Source organism: Chelonia mydas, chromosome 9 (assembly GCF_015237465.2).
Source record: "Chelonia mydas isolate rCheMyd1 chromosome 9, rCheMyd1.pri.v2, whole genome shotgun sequence".
Lineage (NCBI taxonomy): Eukaryota > Metazoa > Chordata > Testudines > Cheloniidae > Chelonia > Chelonia mydas.
The window spans coordinates 75,238,528-75,259,135 of record NC_057855.1 but is presented as its reverse complement, the minus strand read 5'-3'; the positions used below and the strand labels follow the sequence as shown (position 1 = coordinate 75,259,135).

At 42.0% G+C, this 20,608-nt stretch overlaps 1 protein-coding gene and 1 long non-coding RNA gene across 6 annotated transcripts in view; one reads left to right on the top strand and one right to left on the bottom strand.

Moving 5' to 3' along the window:
* Window positions 1-4,906, bottom strand: part of LOC119567093 — a 244,613-nt gene extending 239,707 nt beyond the window's left edge. The window contains exon 1 of the long non-coding RNA XR_005226813.2: window positions 4,522-4,906. This is a non-coding gene — a long non-coding RNA (uncharacterized LOC119567093). The remainder of the gene's footprint in view (window positions 1-4,521) is intronic.
* A 47-nt stretch (window positions 4,907-4,953) lies between these two features.
* On the top strand, window positions 4,954-19,297 carry LOC102931509 (putative P2Y purinoceptor 10). 5 transcript variants are annotated; one of them, XM_037909111.2, is made up of 4 exons: window positions 5,064-5,147; window positions 13,737-13,792; window positions 15,707-15,814; window positions 15,936-19,297. In XM_037909111.2, exon 4 carries the CDS (start codon window positions 15,980-15,982, stop codon window positions 16,958-16,960), a length of 981 nt encoding a protein of 326 aa, XP_037765039.1. In that variant the 5' UTR covers window positions 5,064-5,147; window positions 13,737-13,792; window positions 15,707-15,814; window positions 15,936-15,979; the 3' UTR covers window positions 16,961-19,297. The 5 variants fall into 5 exon arrangements, with proteins under 5 accessions (XP_043379024.1, XP_027673495.1, XP_037765040.1 ...); XM_043523089.1 differs by lacking the exon at window positions 15,707-15,814 and having other exon boundaries at window positions 4,954-5,147; XM_037909112.2 differs by lacking the exon at window positions 13,737-13,792 and having other exon boundaries at window positions 5,018-5,147.
* Window positions 19,298-20,608: the final 1,311 nt, after the last annotated feature.

The following is a 20,608-nucleotide window of genomic DNA, read 5'->3' as shown; positions in this document are numbered from 1 at the left end:
GAAAGTCTGTGGGGACAGGAATCTCCAGCAGTTTCTTTTCCAAGACGTAAATTTCTTGCTTATGCCCTTTTTCCTGCCAAAGTGTGGCCACTTAACCAGGTGATGGTCCGTTTGATTTCCTTGACACCTGGCTCAGGTGTCAGTTTGCTTTTTGTCTCTGAGGAACTGGTTTGTAGCTGCTTCCCTAGATTTAGAATATGTCTTAGTAACATCATACAGTAGAATCATGTAACTTTACGTACAATATGGTCAGACATATTTTACCAGGACAATAATGATCAGCAAATCATGAGTTTTCAAATTATACCTTACAAAGCATAGTTTGTACAGCAGTTATCATAGTCTTGAAAAAGGAGTGGACATAGGGATACAGACTGTCACATAAGGCATGGTCAAATAAGGTTTAATAAAGACCCCTCATGAAACTTCATCTATTTTTAGAATCCAATTTAAAACCAAACTTTTTCAGAGAGTGTATATTACGTGTTTTTCCCACTTCCAGTTTCTGCCCCAAACCAGAGGTACCAAAATACGACAAATAAAAAACTCTTCTCATGGTGTGGTAGTTTTGTCTGGACCAGAAGAAAAGTCCCAGACTTCTTGTGAGAAAGCTTTGCTCTCCAGGGCTCAGAATTTTCATCCCAATTCTGATGATTCAAAATGCTTAGGTGGTTTGAATCAACTCTGGATAAGCATCCACGAGTTTGGGCGTTCATCTGAATCTAGCTCAGACTCTGAAGCATTTGAAGTTTGTCCTATCCATAGTTACTATAAGAGATAAGTATTATTACTACTTACACAACAGTTTTTATATGAACAAATGGCTTTGTGATACCTTATAGCTAGGGCCCTACCAAATTCACTGTCCATTTTGGTCAATTTCATGGTCATAGGATTTTAAAAATCATCAATTTCACGATTTCAGATATTTAAATCTGAAATTTCACGATGTTGTAATTGCAGGGGTCCTGACCCAAACGGGAGCTGTGGGGGAGGTTATTGTGTGTGCGGGGGGGGCAGTGCGGTACTACTACCCTTACTTCTGCCCTGCTGCTGGCAGCGGTGCTGCCATCAGAGCTGGGTGGCTGGAGAGTGGCAGCTGCTGACCAAGGGCCCAGCTCTGAAGGCAGAGACGCTGCCAGCAGCAGTGCAGGAGTAAGGATGGCCTGGTACTGCTTTGCCACCCTTACTTCTGCACTGCTGCCTGCAGAGCTGGGCCCTTGGTCAGCAGCCACCACGCTCCGGCCACCCAGCTCTGAAGGCTATGAAGAAATAAGGGTGGCAATACTGTGACATCTGTAAAATAACCGTGTGACCCCCCTGCAACTCCCTTTTGGGTCAGGATCCTCTATATGAGAGACTCAGGCCTCCCCCGTGAAATCTGTATAGTATAGGGTAAAAGCACACAAAAGAGCAGAGTTCACCGGGGGAGACCAGATTTCATGGTCCATGACACATTTTACGTGGCTGTGAATTTGGTAGGGCCCTACCTATAGCACGTCTTGCAGACGTTTTACTCTAGTGGTATACCCAGTGATTAAACAAGAGGGAACGGGTATGCTACTGGAGTGCAGAACTGGGCTCTGTGCAGAGTAAGTACTGTATATACAGTAAATTAAGATCTGAAAATGTACCCTTTAAATTAAAGTAAAGTAAAATCTATGCATGTGCACTATGGCTAGGGAAAACCTGGCCAGAGAGAATCACCAATACAATCATTTAACGATACCTATAACTCCAGTACCTGTTAATAAAAGGTCCAGCGGAAACCAACAAGCTTTCAGTTGTCATTAAAAAAAATATAGCTAAAAAAATTAAAAATTGAACCCCACATTACAAGGTTTTTTGCATGCCTACACCCACACATCTGTTCTTTTCTTTAACACTAACACACACACCCATTTGGAGATTCTATATTTTGTTCACATATTCTGACTTTTAGCTATCTTGCCTTGTATATTCATTTCTCTGCTTTCTACTTTTAGGGTACAGGTCTGGATTTGAGAATAAACATGTTTATACATTTTTACATCAGTGCATTATTTTCAGTTCCTGGTATCAGTTTTTGTGTAGTTCTTGATGGGTACATAACTGGAATACTAAAAACCACTAGCAAATATTTCTAGTGGAACTGGACAAATGATTTAATATTAATAACATTCATTACAAATTTAGCCTTTTTCTTGTTTGTGAACAGATCAATTTAAAAAATATCTACTAGCTATTCACAATCATTTGATAAAGTGTTTATGTGAGTAAATTTCAAGCTATGGGCATTTGTTCACTTTGATTATTCACTATCCATGGTGTTTGACTTAACGTAAGTCATGAGTTTTTGTGTCTGGTTCCTAATTGGACAACAGTAACTTTTAAATCAGAAGAGTAAATATTTTTCCTTCATATGTTAGTCCTCTTGTTCATGTGAAAATATACATATCTGCATAAAAAAACTGCTATTCCCCAAACACTTACATGAACTAAAACTCATTAATGTTGTTCCCTTTTCAATAAATAAAGCATGCACTTTTAGTCTTATATTATGGAAAGCAACACAGAAAACAAGCATGAATGTAAAATCAGCATGAAAGAGAATGCAGAGTGTTCTATCTCTGGATGATTCCCTCACCTTGAATCCCTGCCCACTAACAGAGTCAGCTAGACTTTGTGTTCTTCTTTGCATTAAAAGCAACAAGAGCTTATATTAAACAATTATATATTTTTTATTTAAGCTAGAGCCTACTGCAAGCTCCAGCCTGCTAGAGTCTGCTCTACCCCCTGCAAAGGAGCCTGGGCTTCTGAGACTGAGCTATAATTCAAGACACAATGTCTATTCAGCTATTTTTAACTGCCTAGCATGAGCCCTGCAACCCTGAGTCTGTCTATCTGGGCTCTAAGATTCCCTCAGTGACTAGACACACAGCAAAGTTAGTGACAGAGCCCAGAACTCAGACCCGTTAGTTGCTGGATCACTCAACCACTCCCTTTATATTTGTACAACTGTAAGTCAAACAATTGCAACTGTAATTAATCTAATGTCTTTCTTCTACAAAGAGGTTTGCCTTTGCCCAAGTAAACCAAGTCTGTTAGTGACAAACGTGAGAGGTCCAGGAGGGGTTATAACTATAAGCATGCAGACTGTAGAGCATGTGAAATAGAGCTGATAACATCTGCATTTCACAAATTGTTTCTCAGTTTTGGTAAGTGAGTTATTTCCAAATAGCTGTTCCAAAATATTTTCTGCTCAGTATTCTGTACTACTGGGTATTCTGAGGTCATATAATTTAAAAACCAACTTCGCTGGAATTCACCCAAAAGTAAATTTGTTCCCACTTCTCGTGAGGAACTTAATAAAACCAAAACCAGGATTTGCAGACAAGTCGCAGTACTGTCCAAAGGATTGATACCTCTCTCCAACCAAGTCATGCAAATAACTGCAAAGCAAACTTCTTACAATAAATTTCCAGTTCTTACCAACCTTCTCAACAACTCTTTGAAACAGAGAGGTTTATAAACCAGAGATCTACGTGTTAAAGGGTATTAGTGGAATTAGATGCCATTACTTTTAGCTCTTTTTTAGCCTCAAACAGTAAAGCATCAGTAATGGCAGAGTGTTTACAAAGCCACAGTAATTTATAATTCAGCCCAGTTCCCAGAGCGAAGGTGTAGTATGTGTGCTGTTGGTTGAAAGGGGTGAGGCCCGCCAGCTGCATGGCTGATGTGGAGAGGGAGGGCTTATACCCACCTCCTTTGCATAGCTCCGTCTTTTGGGTGATTTGCACCCCGAGAGCACAAGGAGGAAGAATTGTACTGGGGATTCAGGTGAGGCGGGGGGAAAAGAGAGGAAGGCTTTTGCACGTTCATCCTTCCTTGTGTACATATTAGGTATAGATACAGTATGGCCCTTAGACTTGTGAACTGACAGATCAATGACTAAATTGTCGTTCCATGAGAAAATAGAACTTGGGGTGTTCTCGCCAGTGCTCTAATACTGTGCCCTAAACAGGATGCAGAAGAGCATTTACTGCTGACACATAGTGACAGTTACATGCTACAAACCACAGGACTGACTCTGCAGCACCTGCACAGGCAAAACTCCATGACTTCCCAAAGGGACTGCAGGATTGGACCCTCTGACACTTTAAACGTCAGTGATCTTGGGTGAACTCCTGGCCCCACTGAAGTGATGGGAGTTTTGCCATTTACTTCACTGGTGTCCGGATTCCACCTGTTAGCTTGACACATTTCAGGATGGTTACAGATTCTCATTTCTAGTGTTGGGTTGCCACCATAAATTTAAAACTGTTTTAATTTCTCTGTCTGTTAAGGTTGATGGGCCAGCTCCTGCTCCCACTGAGGGAGCTGGGAACTTTGCCATTGACTTCAGTGGGAGCAGGAGTAGGCCCTGTAAATAACAATCACATGGAACAAGAAATAAACACTGCACAAACAGCAGGGACAAATACAAGGCACTAGCTGGATACATTCTGTGACTAGGTGCCCCCGCCCCCCAAAAATAAATACCTTGGGCCAAACGTTAACTTCACTTTGGAGAATGAGGTGAGGCCCTGGGAACTCTGTAAACATCAGCTCAGAGTTAGGCCTGTAGAGGAGGGCAGGAGGTGCAAATCCCAGCCTCAGGGACCTACAGAGGAAGGAACCCTCCTGGCCCACAGAAGAGCTTTCTCCCTGGGTGATAGCTCTGCCTGGTCTTCCGTGACAGCTTGGCTCTTGGAAGGGTGACATTGGGAGGCTTCACAGGAACAGTCCTGGAGAGAGAGCTCATGAGAGCTAATGGAATAGTGTAGAAGTTAGTGGGAATGGATCACAATGAGAGTTGTGAGCACTCCTCAGGCGATAAACACTTTGTACAGGTTACCACAACGTGCGTGAGACTGACACATCCTGATTTCAAGCACGTATATAGTCTGAGGTGTGTGCACCAATCCTAATGTGTGCTCAGTGAAATTTGTTACACCAACATTGGATGCGGTCACAGTCTAACCTTATGTTAACCAGTCAGTGGCGTCATTACTGAAGTTGTTTTCTTAGATGTAAACAAGCTTTCTGCAGTGCGTGTAGAGTCATATTTTACTTCCTCTTCTAACTGCACAAGTCTACAGTTATCAGCAGGATTGCTGTGCAATAAGGTAAGGCTGTTTTTCAAGCTGTCCCTTCACGTATTAAAACAAAAACTAATGAACCTGCACTGTTGGAATATGCTACATTAAAATAGTGCTTTTCTTGTGCTTTTCATTGTGGAGATCCCCTTCTCAAAGCAGGAAAATTACAATGAGATAAGCTTGTTGTAGCACACTTTGTTTTACTAACTTTATATTGTAAAAAAATATTTGCAATGAGTGTTTTCTCAAAATAGCTTTTCCATAAAGATAAAGATACAGACAGAGATTTCAGAAGCACAGGCGAAAGCACTATGGTGATTTGATCTGTTTGCCCGCCACATTTTTTGCAAGCATGGAAGAGCTAAAGTAGTAGCTGTAATAAACCACTGGTGTCAGAGAGAGTGAAATTTTATGCTTTTGCAATTAATAGTACCTTAATTACTATCAAATCTTGTTACAAGAGGTTAGTTTGTTCTGTGGTGTAATTTCTGAGTCAAAATCAGTACAAATCTTTTATTTTTAAATTGTATTTTGATGGTAACGGAGATTCCAGCAGACCTCTATTTCATCTAGCAAAGGATTTTCATTAGACTAAAAAGATTTCTTGTTCTAGCTGTTGTTTATATGTAATCTATGATGCTTTGTAATCAAATTGTGAGCACAGAATGATAGGGTTCCTTTGAGCTGGAGATGGAAAACACAATGTGACAAAAGTCTAAAGGGTGGGGCTCAGTGTTCTCAGAGACTATCAGGCAATTGCCACTGATATGGAAACTGCAGCATGGATTAAGATTGCAATTATTAAACTGGATTAGACATAGCTTGATCTCTGATGGATGCATTTAAATCACACTTTCCAAAGCTGGTTTACTTAAGACTCCTTAATACTGTGGCAATCGCTCCAACAGGTGGCTAGAGATGAGAGGGAATTTAATAGTGCAATCCTCTGTCTGGTGGCTGGTGACTAACAGTTTGTGCATCCTGAAGGTAACTACAGACAAAACTCAGCAGCACAGCTGGGTTCCAAAGCTAAGTAAATGTAAAGGGAATTCCTCTTTTGGTGAGTCAGTTAGCATTCAAAGCCAGTCTTGCCACAGACTCAAGCGGGAGAGACCTTTAGCTTTAGCATGAGATTTTAGCATATGAAATAAGGATGTTGGGTTTTTCTTTTAAAGAGCCATAAAGCAGTGGTTCTCAACCTGCGGCCCAGTCAGCACAAAGCTGCAGCCCATGTGAAATCCTCCAGGCCATACTGGTAGTATTGGATATGGCCCATATAACACATTGTGGGTCATGTATGCAGCCCACAATAGTAAATAGGTTGAGAACCACTGGCATAAAGTCTATTGTTGAAATATGGCTCAATGGATGGTGCTCAGAACTTTACTCCTGTCAGAGGAAATGGGCCAAATTCATCCTGGGCATTACTCCACTTCATACCAATGATGAATTTGTCCCAGCATGGTAGAAATGTTATGGCAAAGTATCTGGGAAGGTGCGTGCACTTGTGTGGGTGCTGAGGGGACAGTGGCACAAACTTTTCCCTATCAGTATCAGTGACCAGTAGAATAATGGAGATGCATGATTGATGAGGTAATATCTTTTATTGGACCAAGTTCTGTTGATGAGCGAGACAAGCTTTTGAACCACACAGAGCTCTTCTTCAAGTCTGGGAAAGGTACTCCTTGTGTCACAGCAAAATGCCAAGTGGATCAGATTGTTTAGCCTAAGTAGTTCACACATATTGTAAGGGACCAAACAAGATAGGAGTAGTCCGTTAACAGTGGGGGTAAAAACCTAACTGGCTCCGAGACTGATCTTGATCAGTCTATGGAGGGGATTGGTGTGATGACATTGCCTACAATGGTACGTAGCCTGTCTGTGACTGCTAGTAGCAAATATCCTCCAACAGCTGGTGATGGAACACTAGATGGGGAGGGCTGTGATGCTCTGTACCTCAGGAGAATGCCCTGTACCCCCATGTTCATCCGTATAATATGATTGTGTGGTATCCAGTGCAAAGTTTTTCATGTCGGGTATCTTCAGAAGGCTCATGATGCACTGAGCATTGTTGTTATAGTAATGTTATAGGTTGTAATTTCATGTATGTAGTTATGAGGCTGAAAATGTGTCCTCATGGCTTAAAACAAGCCCAGGCAAAAACTCTCCAAGAGCAGAGGGGCAGTTCACTCCTCATCAGGGCATGTATGGGACAAACCCAGCCCAGCCTCACAGGAACAAAGGACACTGGCCTAGGCAGCAACAAAGGATCTGTTGGACTCTTGAGTGAGTCACCCCCCTTCTCTTGGTCAGTTTGGGACTACGATGAGGTAATACTCACCTGCCTCTGAAGGCGGGGAGGGGGACAAAGCCAAGAGGGAAGAAAGGACATGATAAAGGGAGAGACATTTGCCATGCTCTCTCTCTCTTCCACCCCCATCTACAAACACCGCCACCAAATGACTGAAGCTCTGATCAAAGGGGAGAGCCTGGCTGAAGGGCAACCAGCCAGCCTGTGGTGAGAAGCACCTAAGTTTGTAAGGGCAATGAAAGTGTTAAGATCAGCTTAGAATGCGTTTTGCTTTCATTTCATTGACCAAACCTGATTTGTTGTGCTTGGCTTATAATCACATAAAATATATCTTTTGTAGTTAATACATTTGTTTGTTTATTCTACCTAAAGCAGTGCATTTGGTTTGAAGCATGTCAGAGACTCCCCTTGGGATAACAAGCCTGGTACATATAAATATATTTGTTAAATTGACGAACTCATATAAGCTTGCAGCATCCGGGGCATAACTGGACACTGCAAGAGGGAGGTTTCTAGGGGTGCGTCTGGGACCGGAGATATAGGTTAGTGTCATTCAGTTGCACAATCCAAGCAGCTTACATGCTAGAGGCATGCATCAACAGTCCAGGAGTGGGAGTTCTCACAGAAGAGCAGGGTAAGGCTGGCTCCCAGAGTCGAGGACTGGAGTGACCTAGCAGATCACTGGTCCAGATAACACCAGCGGAAGTCACAAGGGCTCTGAGTTATTATAGACAATTCTTTCCCAGGTGTCTGGCTGGTGAATCTTGCTGAAATACTCAGGGTCTAGCTGATCACCATATTCAGGGATGGGAAGGACTTTTCCTCCAGGGTCAGATTAGCAGAGACCCTGGGCTGGGGGGTGGGGGTGTCACCTTTTACTGCAGCATGGGGCATGGGACACTTTCAGTGTAGATGGTGGATTCTAAGTTGAAGTCTTTAAATCATGATTTGAGGACTTCAGTAACTCAGCCAGAGGTTATAGGTCTATTACAGGAGTGGGTGGGTGAGTTCTGTGGCCTGCAATGTGCAGGAGGCCAGACTAGATGATCATGATCATAGAATCATAGAATATTAGGGTTGGAAGAGACCTCAGGAGGTCATCTAGTCCAACCCCCTGCTCAAAGCAGGACCAATCCCAATTAAATCAACCCAGCCAGAGCTTTCTCAAGCTGGGCCTTAAAAATCTCTAAGGATGGAGATTCCACCACCTCCCTAGGTAACCCATTCCAGTGCTTCACCACCCTCATAGTGAAATCATTTTTCCTAATATCCAACCTAGACCTCCCCCACTGCAACTTGAGACCATTGCTCCTAGTTCTGTCATTTGCCACCACTGAGAACAGCCTAGCTTTGGAACCCCCCTTCAGGTAGTTGAAGGCTGCTATCAAATCCCCCCTCACTCTTCTCTTCTGCAGACTAAATAAGCCCAGTTCCCTCAGCCTTGCCTCATAAGTCATGTGCCCCAGCCCCCTAATCATTTTCTTTGCCCTCTGCTGGACTCTCTCCAATTTGTCCACATCCTTTCTGTAGTGGGGAGCACAAAACTGGATGCAATATTCCAGATGTGGCCTCACCAGTGCCAAACAGAGGGGAGTAATCAGTTCCCTTGATCTGCTGGCAATGCTCCTACTAATGCAGCCCAATATGCCATTAGCCTTCTTGGCAACAAGGGCACACTGCTGACTCAATGTGGACATGAGAACAAATGGATATAAACTGGCCATCAGGAAGTTTAGACTTGAAATTAGATGAAGGTTTCTAACCATCAGAGGAGTGAAGTTCTGGAACACCCTTCCAAGGGAAGCAGGTGGGGGCAAAAGACCTATCTGACTTCAAGATTAAACTCAGTAAGTTTATGGAGGAGATGGTATGATTTTGGCAATTAATTGATCTTTAACTGTTCATGGTAAATAGGCCCAATGGCCTGTGATGGGATGTTAGATGGGGTGGGATCTGAGTTACCACAGAGAATTCTTTCCTGGGTATCGGGCTGGTGAATCTTGCCCACATGCTCAGGGTTCAGCTGATCGCCATATTTGGGGTCGGGAAGGAATTTTCCTCCATGGCAGATTGGAAGAGGCCCTGGGGGTTTTTCGCCTTCCTCTGCAGCATGGGGCAAGAGTCACTTGCTGGAGGATTCTCTGCACCTTGAAGTCTTTAAACCATGATTTGAGGACTTCAACAGCTCAGTCATAGGTGAGAGGTTTATTTCAGGAGTGGATGGGTGAGATTCTGTGGCCTGCACTGTTCAGGAGGTCAAACTAGATGATCATAATGGTTCCTTCTGACCTTAATATCTATGAGTCTATGAGACTCATATCCAGCTTCTTGTCCACTGTAATCCCCAGGTCCTTTTCTGCAGAACTGCCAGTGAGGCAGTCAGTCCCCAGCCTGTAGCAGTGCATAGGATTCTTCCGTCCTAAGTGCAGGACGCTGCACTTGTCCTTGTTGAACCTCATCAGATTTCTTTTGGCCCAATCCTCCAATTTGTCTAGGTCACTCTGGACCCTATCCCTACCCTCCAGCTTATTTACCTCTCCCCACAACTTAATGTCATCTGCAAACTTGCTGAGGGTGCAATTCATCACATCATCCAGATCGTTAATGAAGATGTTGAACAAAACCGGCCCCAGAACTGACCCTTGGGGCCGGTTCCACTTGATATTGGCTGCCAACTAGACATCAAGACATTGATCACTACTCATTGAGCCCGACAATCTAGCCAGCTTTCTATCCACCTTATAGTCCATTCATCCAGTCCATAGTTCTTTAATTTGCTGGCAAGAATACTGTGGGAGACTGTATCAAAAGCTTTGCTAAAGTCAAGATATATCATGTCCACCACTTTCCCCATATCCACAGAGCCAGTTATCTCATCATAGAATGCAATCAGGTTGGTCAGGCATGACTTGCCCTTGGTGAATCCATGTTGACTGTTCGTGATCCACTTCCGCTCCTCTAAGCATTCCTTCTTCCCTTTTTAAAAGTTGGGCACTATATTTGCCTTTTTCCAATTGTCTGGGACCTCCCCCGATCACCATGAGTTTTCAAAGATAATGGCCCGTGGCTCTGCAATCACATCAGCCAATTCCCTCAGCACCCTCGATGCATCGCATCCAGCCCCATGGACTTGTGTATGTCCAGCTTTTCTAAATAGTCCTTAACCACTGAGGGCTGCTCACCTCCTCCCCATACTGTGGGTCCCTTCTGGCATTAAAGTCTATGAGTTATGAGTCTCTCTAATTTCCTGGGACCAACATGGCTACAACTACACTGCATAGTGGAATAATGGAATACATTAATGGACATTTGATTCATATTGACACTTGCGGGCAGCCAGCTATGGTCACTCAATTAGGGTAAACTGCAAAGAATGGGGCAGACAATCCCCATAAAGCTTGTGGATATTCCAATACTTAGATTTACCAAGCCAGCATAAAACAGATTCTTTATTACCTTACTGGTTACTCAGAAGTCAAAACAACACAGTTCCCTTAAAGTGATCCAGCCTCAGGCCTCCATCCAGGTACCCACGTCAAATATGGTACCAATTTCTGTAAATCTTATTTCATCATATAAAAGAAAAGGTTGTACCAATCCCAAAGGATTGGACACATTACCTCCCAGGTTATTGAATGTTTCAGATCTTACCCAAATACACGCTATCACCAATTCTTATTAACTAAACTAAAATTTATTAAAAAACAAAAGAGAGAGAGAGAGAGAGAGAGAGAGTGGTTAAAAGATCAATATACATACAGACATGAGTTCAATTCATTGAGGTTCAGATTCACAGCATAGATGGTGAGCTTTGTAGCTGCAAAGAGTTCTTTCAGAAATAGTTCATAGGTTATAGTCCAATGTCCAAATCTCATATTCAGGGCGTACCAGCATAACTGGGACCTCAGTCTTGCGACTCAAACTTCCCTTGATGAAGCCTAAGCAGATCTGAGATGACAAAATCAGGACCCAAGGATCTTTTATACAGTGTTCTAGCATCCACTTGACCGCACAGTCCTCGTTAAACAATAGGCTTTTGATGTAACCTTTTGCTTTCTAAACACTACCAGTAATTAGTTACGCAAATTAACACAGGTCAATTTATCCATTAGGCAGTCTATTACAAACTTCAAATATAGACAATGACATTATTTTACCCAAGATTCATCCAAATGTTAATATTCCCTTTTGATCTCTGAATCAATAGTTATAGTGACAGACAGGAATTGTCTGTTTACAGGTGACATCTAAGATACACACAATTAGTATTACTTCTAACAGTATAGGTTTGGATTTCAAAGTTCTAGCCCATTTAGCATGAATGGCTCTAATTATCATTTGCATATCTGTCTAACATGACTTTAAAGGTGAGCTTTGGGTCATTCAGCCTGCAAGCTGTTAACCCTTTCTAGCCAGGCGTCACAACACTGTAAGACATACATATTTATCACAGCTAGGCATTCAGCCAGAGGAAGCCTTCCTTTTCATTCAGCTGTAGAGCTTCTCACTGCTGACTGCGAGGGTTTCTGTTTTCATCGTGACCCCAGCAATGTGCAAGATACAGGAACACTCACAGAGGGGCAATTCTACAGGGAGGATTTTGCAACATAGTTAAATCAGTTCTAGTGTCTGGACACCACTTGATGGCCCCCCAAAAAACAGCAGAGTCAAGGAATGACAGTCCTACACTTGTTGGTCTCAGCTTGACCATTCCTTTCTTGATATTGCCATGGAAATAATATTTTGCAGACTTCCGTCTACAAGTAACCAAGTAATAGTGTGTACCAGTACAGACCATTTCCTTCCTTGTTACCACAGTCTTACAAATGCAAATCAATTAAGCAAACACCAATATTGTATTTATTCATTATTGATTTTATTGAAATGGCATGTTCTGAAGAAAATGATCCAGTAGGAATTTGTTTTAGCAGAGGCTGTCACTGTCCTCTTGTGACTTCCAAACTACTGTGATATGTCTTCATTATAAGGGAAAAATGATAATTGAATGGAATATGTTAGCTTGCCACCTGTGCTATGCAACGTACTGTTGGTGCCCTTGCTTTGTCAGTAGCTTTGTAGTGAGGGTCCAGTGCTGCCAGGTGTTTAGCAGGATCCTTCTGTATTTTAGCTTAGAGGATAGTTTTATCATATTTTAAATAAAGTGATTAATTAGTGGCAAGCCTAGTGAATTGGTGTGTGAGAATGCTCTATACTTGAGCATTATTATCATATAAATGTTACCCATGATTTTGCACTCCCAATCATTTCACTCTCCTTAGTCCATATTTCATCATATAGAGCCTGACCCAGAGCCCACTGAAATCAATAAAGAGCCTTTTACAGGCCCATCGTTCAATTGCTAATTTAATACAGATGTTTAATTTTTATTTTTTGTCAACCACATTTTAAGGGTATTTTTGTAACCATGTAGCTGTGGCCACAATGATTCTGATTCAAAGAGAATCTATTTAATTTCCCTAAATCGGGACTTTCCCCTAACTATAACATCAAGAAGTTAGGGGATTTTTCTCTGAAATTATTCTGGTATCAATTGTCAAAAATCAGAACACAAGCTTTTCAATTTGGGACAATCCCAGAAGGCATTAAGACACACAAAACCAATAAAACATCATTTAAAAGTAGTCATACCATATCTATCTAGGGGTCTATGTGGCCCTCAACACCATAGTATCTCAACACCTTATTTTCTCTTACCAGAGTTAGAAATCTCTCTCAAAGAAAAGGCAAAAAGAAATGAAAGGTTGTCTAAATCTGACACCTTGTGGCCAATTGAAGAACAGATTATAGGATGAGATGAAAACTGTGGCACAAAAATGCCATTATTCTCTAACTATCAGCAATGCTAGACCTGCATCATTCTGCTCCTATATCTTTTAGCTGAGAAAACACGATTCTAACCAGCCAAGGAGCAACTCAACCAGTGAGAAACCCTTTGAGGGACAGGAATTTCCTCATGTCTGGAGTGCTTGTAAGAAGGTATATTTTGCCATTAGGAAATGAAGGCTGCGTTACTGGAAATCACTTGTGTGCAGACAATGCTTTACTGAAGCAGGGATGGTAATATGTTTTCTCAGATGCTTATTTAATACATGGGTTCTTTTTAAGACCTGCAGTCGGAGTGGTCTCGCTGGTGAGCCAGGAGGCTGTGCTTGATTACATCAAAAGTGCTTATGAACTCTAATTCCTTAGTTATTACGTAAAATGTAATGAAAGCTAACTGCATCTAGGGGCATCTGCACGCAAAGGGACTGAAACCAAAATACCCCATTTTGATTTAATTTCAGGTCAATGAAATTGAAGTTCATGTAACAACAGCAGTCCATGGGCCAGATTGCTAAAGGTATTTAGATGCCTAAAGATGCGGATCGGGTCAGTGGTATTTTCAAAAAAGGCCTAACTCCCACTTATCTCAGTCAGCCATTTCAGTGGGCTGTTTCCTGGGTGGGGTGGAGGTGGTGGCTGTTAGTGCTGTATGGCGTTAATCCGTTGCTGAGCTACTGTTTAAGACCAGGAGAAAAGAAAAGCCAGAGGAATAGAAACACATTTCAAACGAAGGGCAAAAAAAGAGAGTGAGCAACAACTGCTGCTCCCAGGGCCTGCTGGCACAGAAAACGGGTGGCCATAGGTGGTGTTGGCATAAGCAGGCCAATGGTGAATTTGGATCATACCCTGTAGTTGACCATCTGCTTCTTACTCATGTATGAGTAACATGCTACAAGTTACCAGGCCAGCATCTACTTACAGAGGCACTTTTGCTGGCAGATGCCTCCTGTAGGTGGTACTTTGCAGAAAATGAGTCATTGGCAGTGAATCAATATCCCCAATGCTATATCCTCATAGTGAAACTCCCTCCAGGGAACTAAGGTGGAGAAACTTTCCTCACAGAATCCCTCCATTGTCATTCTATTGGGATACCTAGAAGATCCAATGGATTCTCGTGGATCATAGGGGAATGGGAATCAGCAGAAGGCCTGCAACTGCCATGCAGAAAGTCTGTGCTTTCATACTGGCTCCGTGCCTCTGGTGCGCCACACTCCCTGGCAAAAGGGAGACAATAAAATCCTGCTGCCAGGGACTTCCCTGAGTGGAGCCATGGAAGGAATGTAGAAAAGCATCTGGGAATCTCATCTCTTTCTTCAGTCACTCTGTGACATTTACATGGAAACAGGAAGCCAGTCTTCATTTTTACCCTTACATTGGATGAGCTGGTAAAGCAACTCACCCAGGATTTTCAGTTAACAGGAATATCCCCAAACTGAACTTTTCCTGCCTGTACTACCCCCTCTGAGGAGAAATCCCAGTTTGGTTTAAAGAAGGAAAAGTACTAATTTAACAGTTTAATTGGAAATTCCTCACCCCACCCTGATCAGTCTGAAGTTTGAATAAAAGGAGAGTCTGAAAAAGGAAAGTATCATCTCAAAATTAAACAGCTCAATTAAAAATTGTGGCCCAGATTTGTGTTGCGGTGATGGGGAGACCCAGGATGACCACATTTTAAGTGTAGTTCAACGTGTTTGGTGAGCAGTAAGAAAGTAAATTCCATTTGTCTAGCCCAGACTGTAGGTTATCCTGGGCTGTCAGAGATAAGGACTTTTTCTAGCCTGGGTAGCAATCAATCCCATCTTCACTGATGGCTACGACTTTGTCAGGGTCCCATTGCTGCTTCAGTGACATGGACCTGGCTCACTTAGACAAGAATGATTAAGTGATTAGGGAAAAAGACTGATACTTGCAGTGCTTAATTTGTGCCAGGGCGGAGCCCCAGCACCTGTAGGCTTGGCAGTTCATAGTCCTGGCACCTCTGGGCCTGCTGCATCACTTATGAAAGTAAAAAATTGCTTGAGCTCCAGCAATTAAGCACTGGATACTTGGGACACCCAACTTCAATTCTTTGATCTGCAACAGACTTCCTGTGTGACCCTGGCTGAGTTGCTTAGTCTTGCTGTGCCTCACTTCCCCCGCTGTAAAATGGGGGTAATAGCACTTCTCTAGCTCACCAGCGCGTTATTGATTGTAAGGTGCTCAGATACTATGGTAATGGGGACAAGGTAAATACCTTAGATAGAGGGAAATAGTCTTTGAGGTTTCATAACCCCCAAAGTATCTTACTGCTTGTGAAAAAGCATTGAAGAGCGAGAAGGAGATATACAGAGGACATGTTCTCGGCTGTAATTCTACTAAATGTACTAATATAAGTAATGCACGTGAGGAAATAGTAATATTGATCAATCTTGCATTGCCTTTGCCTTTACAGCAATTGTTTTGGGAGGCACCGTGGCTTCGTGGCTAGAGCAGTAGACTGAGACTCAGGAGACCTGGGTTCCATTCCAGACTCTGCCGCTGGCTGGCTAGGAGACCTTAGGCAAGTCACTTTTACCTCCCTGAGCCTCAGTTTCCCAATGTGCAAAATGGGGATCATGATCTACTGATGCAAAATGCTATGTAAGAGCTAGATGTTATGATTATTTTTTTACTCTTTACAGAAATCTTCCATCCAGTCCCAAATGATTGCTCAGACACACTCAAGATGCAGAGCAACGGATCTTCAGAAAACTGTGCTGATCCTAATATAACATTTAAAAACTCTCTATACGCAACCACTTACACCATAATATTCATACCTGGCCTCCTGGCAAACAGTGCTGCATTGTGGGTTTTATGTCGCTTCATCAGTAAGAAAAACAAAGCTGTCATTTTTATGATTAATTTGGCTGTAGCTGATCTTGCTCACATTCTCTCGTTACCGCTACGAATATATTATTATATAAACCACATGTGGCCTTTTGGGAGATTTCTCTGCTTGTTATGTTTCTACCTGAAGTATCTCAACATGTACGCAAGCATTTGTTTCCTTACCTGCATAAGTATTCAAAGGTACTACTTCCTCCTCCATCCATTCAAAGCCAAAGACTGGAAGCGCAGGTATGACGTCGCCATTAGTGCTGTGGTATGGATTGTGGTTGGGGCTGCTTGCTTACCATTTCCAGTTATGAGAAACTCTGACTTAACCAACTATTCAAATTCCTGCTTTGCAGATCTCAAAGTCAGGGAAATTGACAGTAAAACAGCTTCTGTGATTATGGTAATGATAGCTGAGCTTTTAGGATTTGTGGGCCCTCTAATTATTATTGTATACTGTACCTGGAAAACAAAAGAGTCACTTCAGCAATATGAAATGCCTTTGCAAAATGCCAGTGAAAAACGGAGAGCTTTACGCATGGTTTCTATGTGTGCAGCTGTGTTCTTTGTATGTTTCACACCGTATCACATAAACTTCTTCTTCTACATGATGGTGAAAGAGAATGTTATTACACACTGTGCCATACGCCGAAGCACTCTTTACTCTCAGCCCTTTTGCTTAAGCCTGGCAAGCCTGGACTGTTGTTTGGATCCAATCCTGTACTTCTTTACAACATCAGAATTTCAGGATCAGTTATCAAGACACAGCAGCGCAATCATCAGGAGTCGCCTGATGAGCAAGGAGAGCGCCTCGTCAGTTAAGGAATAAAAACCATGAGCATTTTTTTTAACCTTGTTACATATGAAATCTTGGACTGCTCTATAACTCTGTAGTCAAATCGGTAAAATAGAAACACCTGCAGCTTTATTTGATGGGGTTTGTGATGCTGAAAGTCTTTTGAAATATAGAAGACAATACTCATTTAAGATCAGCAGTCAAATGTTATGGGTGTTTGAGACCGGAGAACCCCTGACTGGAGTGAACTGGTGGAGTGCCACATCTGGTCTACCTGAACTAGAAAATACTGTAGGGACCAGTGCTGCCTTTGCAGGGCGATGGCCTGACCGGCCTAGTATCTCTTTCCTAACTTGTGTGGTTCTGTGATCAAGCCAAAGACAGTCCAAACACTGAGGTCCAATGTGCCCTCCTCTCAGCAACTTCTCTTCTGCAACAGAAATACAGCACAGCATGAGAAATAATTAACAAACAAAACCAAGCTTGCATTAGGTCAAAGCACACAGAGACACAGAGTGGAGCCTCCTCAGGGTTTGCAGCTTGATTCAATATGGTGACCACATTTCCAAAGGTACACAGTTGCCCTGTCTACACTATGGTGTCTCTAGTGGATCAAAATCCTGTACTGCTAAAGCCTGCTGTTGGCATTAAGCATATTGTGTTATTCACAACACATTTGTATCTCTATTTCACATTTTCTTTCCATCTTTTCTTGTTCTCTCCTTCCATTTCTTTATATCCTTCTCTTCTTCCATCTCAAACATCTTCTCTTTAGTCACACGTAGGTGTCTGTGTGTTCTTCCCCTCTCCCACCCCCTCACGCCCTCCCTCAGCAGCCTGTGCTATAACAGAGGTCAGGACTCGGCAACTAAGTTCTTCAGCTGACCTCCACAAACAGTGCGGCCTGTACATCAAAGAGTGGGCTCTTCACCTGCTGCCAGCTGCCTCCTCCTCAGCTGCTTACAGTCAAAGTGTGCTATATGATGCAGGACCTTCACATCAGGACTGCAGGACCCATTGTTCCCTGTTGCATATGACCCTCTTCCGTTAAGCGCTTTGCAGTTGGTCCATGCTGTAAAAAGATTGATTTAGTAAATTCAACTAACAAATAAATTAGCAGAAAGAGTGATCTGCCCACAAGTGTTCCACTAGTTGGAAAAAAAAAAAAGAGGCCTAATTAATTGAGTAAATAATTAATAAGTCCCTCAGCTCTAATGGTGACCTCAGTGTGAGTACCCCCATAAATACATTAGCTATTAAAACAGTCAAGCAAATTGCAAAGTATTATTTCACAGAACGCAGACATTAGCACCACTAAAAATGGGTCAAATTCATCCTAGAGTAACTCCACTGACTTCAGTGGTCTTATACCTGGGATTGATTCGGTCAGATGTGTGTGTACTGATTTATCCACTTTGTAAACATGTTGATTTCAAAATGAATTTTAAGACAAAAATTGTCATTAAGTAGCAGCAACAGCATCTACATCTTGCAAAAGTAAGCCTTATGTGTAGCTATAAAACACAAACAAAAGTAGCTGAAACACTTAAGTGTAACTACCTGAATTTCATTTTATTTCTTTTTGGCCCAGCCAAAATTGCCTTTCCATTTAGTGTCTCCCAAGTCTGAGGGGGCTGAGGGTGGGGACTATCGCTTGGGTTTAAATAATGATTACACTGGGTATTATCTTTAATGGCAAATGATTACATTATATTGACAATAAGCGAGGTAGCTCACCTACTATTTTTTAAAGATAAATGTTATAGTTTATAAACATGCAGCTATTTGTAAAGGGATATTTCAGTATTCACATGCATAACAAGGAAATATATTTTAATTAAGGGAATTATTCCTAGCTTCTTAGTGACAAATTTGTTCAATAAGTAACCAGTCCAATGCCCACTGAAATCAGTGGAAAGACTTTCATTGCCTTAACTAGGCCCTGTATTTTGCCAAAGACGTACACACACGCTTAACTTTATGCATTACAAGTTCTCCCGTTGAAACAAATGTAAACACATGCATAACTCGTTAGAGGGCTTGGGCCTAAGTGTATATTCAAGCTTGTACAATGCAATTTTTATTAGGTTTTTTTTGGTCAATCAGGTTTCTTTCTCTTGTGCAATCAACTGTTCAATTTACTGCCCTATGTGAATTCAGCCTATAGTTGTAATTATTTCTCTGAGAATTTTTATATATCTTGGTCAGCTATTGTGAAGTGTTTTGTGTAATTTCCTTCAAGCTACTGTTTTGCGCTTTGTTTGGTGGAGACACAAATGTTTAAGGTATCACAATGACATTTGAACAGCTTGTCTTCCATTTTCTTTGCAAAATCATGCTTTAAAAATAAATGCACTTTTGCAAATGTAACACAAGTTCCACAAAGGTGTGTTAATGTCTCAGACAACAATGTGTTTTCCGATCCTTGGTTATTTGCAATACAGTTTTGCTGGCGAGTTCCAACAGCCTATTCACTATGAGTGAAATTCTTCCCTGTGGAGAAGGTCAGCTCAGGACCAATGCAAAAATTAAGTCCCACTTAAGCCCTTAGAATAGGACTGGGGCCAGCACTCAGTCATATAGACCAAAGACTGCAAAGGGCTACAAATTTGGTTTACTACCAACCTTAGCTGCATTTAAACTGTCTACACACAGTTTTTATACCAATTTAACTATTTCTATTAGGAAGTTGAATTTTCTACCAAAATAGTTAAATTGGTGCAACCCCTAGTGTGGATTTCAGGTCCTTTTTACCAGTATTGCTTATTGCCTTTCTTCTGCAGGACTAGCAACAGGGCCATCATATCAGAGAAATTCTGGAGTGGGGTGAGAGTTGTGTCAGCATATAGAATGTTATATGTGGTTATGTTATAAGCTGCAAAGTCTTTGGGTGGGGAGCAGGAAGTGGAGCATATAGCCCTATGGAAAGTCTGACAGTGGAGGAGAAGGTGTTCCTCTCCCTTCTACTCCCCCGCGCCACAGGAAATGACACCCCTGAATAGCAGAACTAGTATCAGCACTTTTATATGGATATAGACCCCCGCGGGGGTTATGTTATTTTAACTACAGCAGTATTGTTAAAGCAGTGGAGTTTTTGTGTGAAGACAAGGCCTCAGCAGTGAATGGGTCCGTATTTGGAGTGACAATCCATGAAGATCAGAATCTGTGTCGCTGCAGAAACAGCAGTGTTTCAACTGTGGTTTTAAAAAATGTATTAACATCGCTTCAAATAAAGTGGAGATTGCTAAACTATAGAAAAACAAAGTTACAGGCTGATCTCTCGAGGGAGAACGTCTGCTTTTATTTGCTCTGCAGAGAATTTTGATGACTTCTCTTAATGTTACAATTTCTGTGGCAGCAAATAAAATTGCCCATTCTTATTCTTGCCCTGTTGTCCAAAGGCCCTTTGTGAGTGCCAGAAGGAGAACTGAAGACGAAGCTTCTTGTCTGTGAGACTTGAGATCTCTTGCCATTTTTTTTCACCATGGTCTTAGAGCAGCCATTCCAGTAATAGCTTCTGACATGTTGTCTCTTCTTTTTCACTTGCTTTTTATAGGTCTTCAGGTGAAAAGTGTATTTTCTTAAAAAGTTTCCTCAACACTGGTAAACTGATGTGCTCTCTGACCTGATTCCTGTGGGTTATGGGCCTACATTGCTCTAAAGACTAACAGCTCGGTAGCT

Excerpts from the sequence above, each read along its gene's own strand:
- LOC102931509 (XM_043523088.1), top strand. The coding sequence starts at position 6,039 with ATGAGAGGGAATTTAATAGTGCAATCCTCTGTCTGGTGGCTGGTGACT. Across the intron at positions 6,181-15,935 it reads TAAAGGGAATTCCTCTTTTG|AAATCTTCCATCCAGTCCCA; the intron begins GTGAGTCAGTTA and ends TACTCTTTACAG.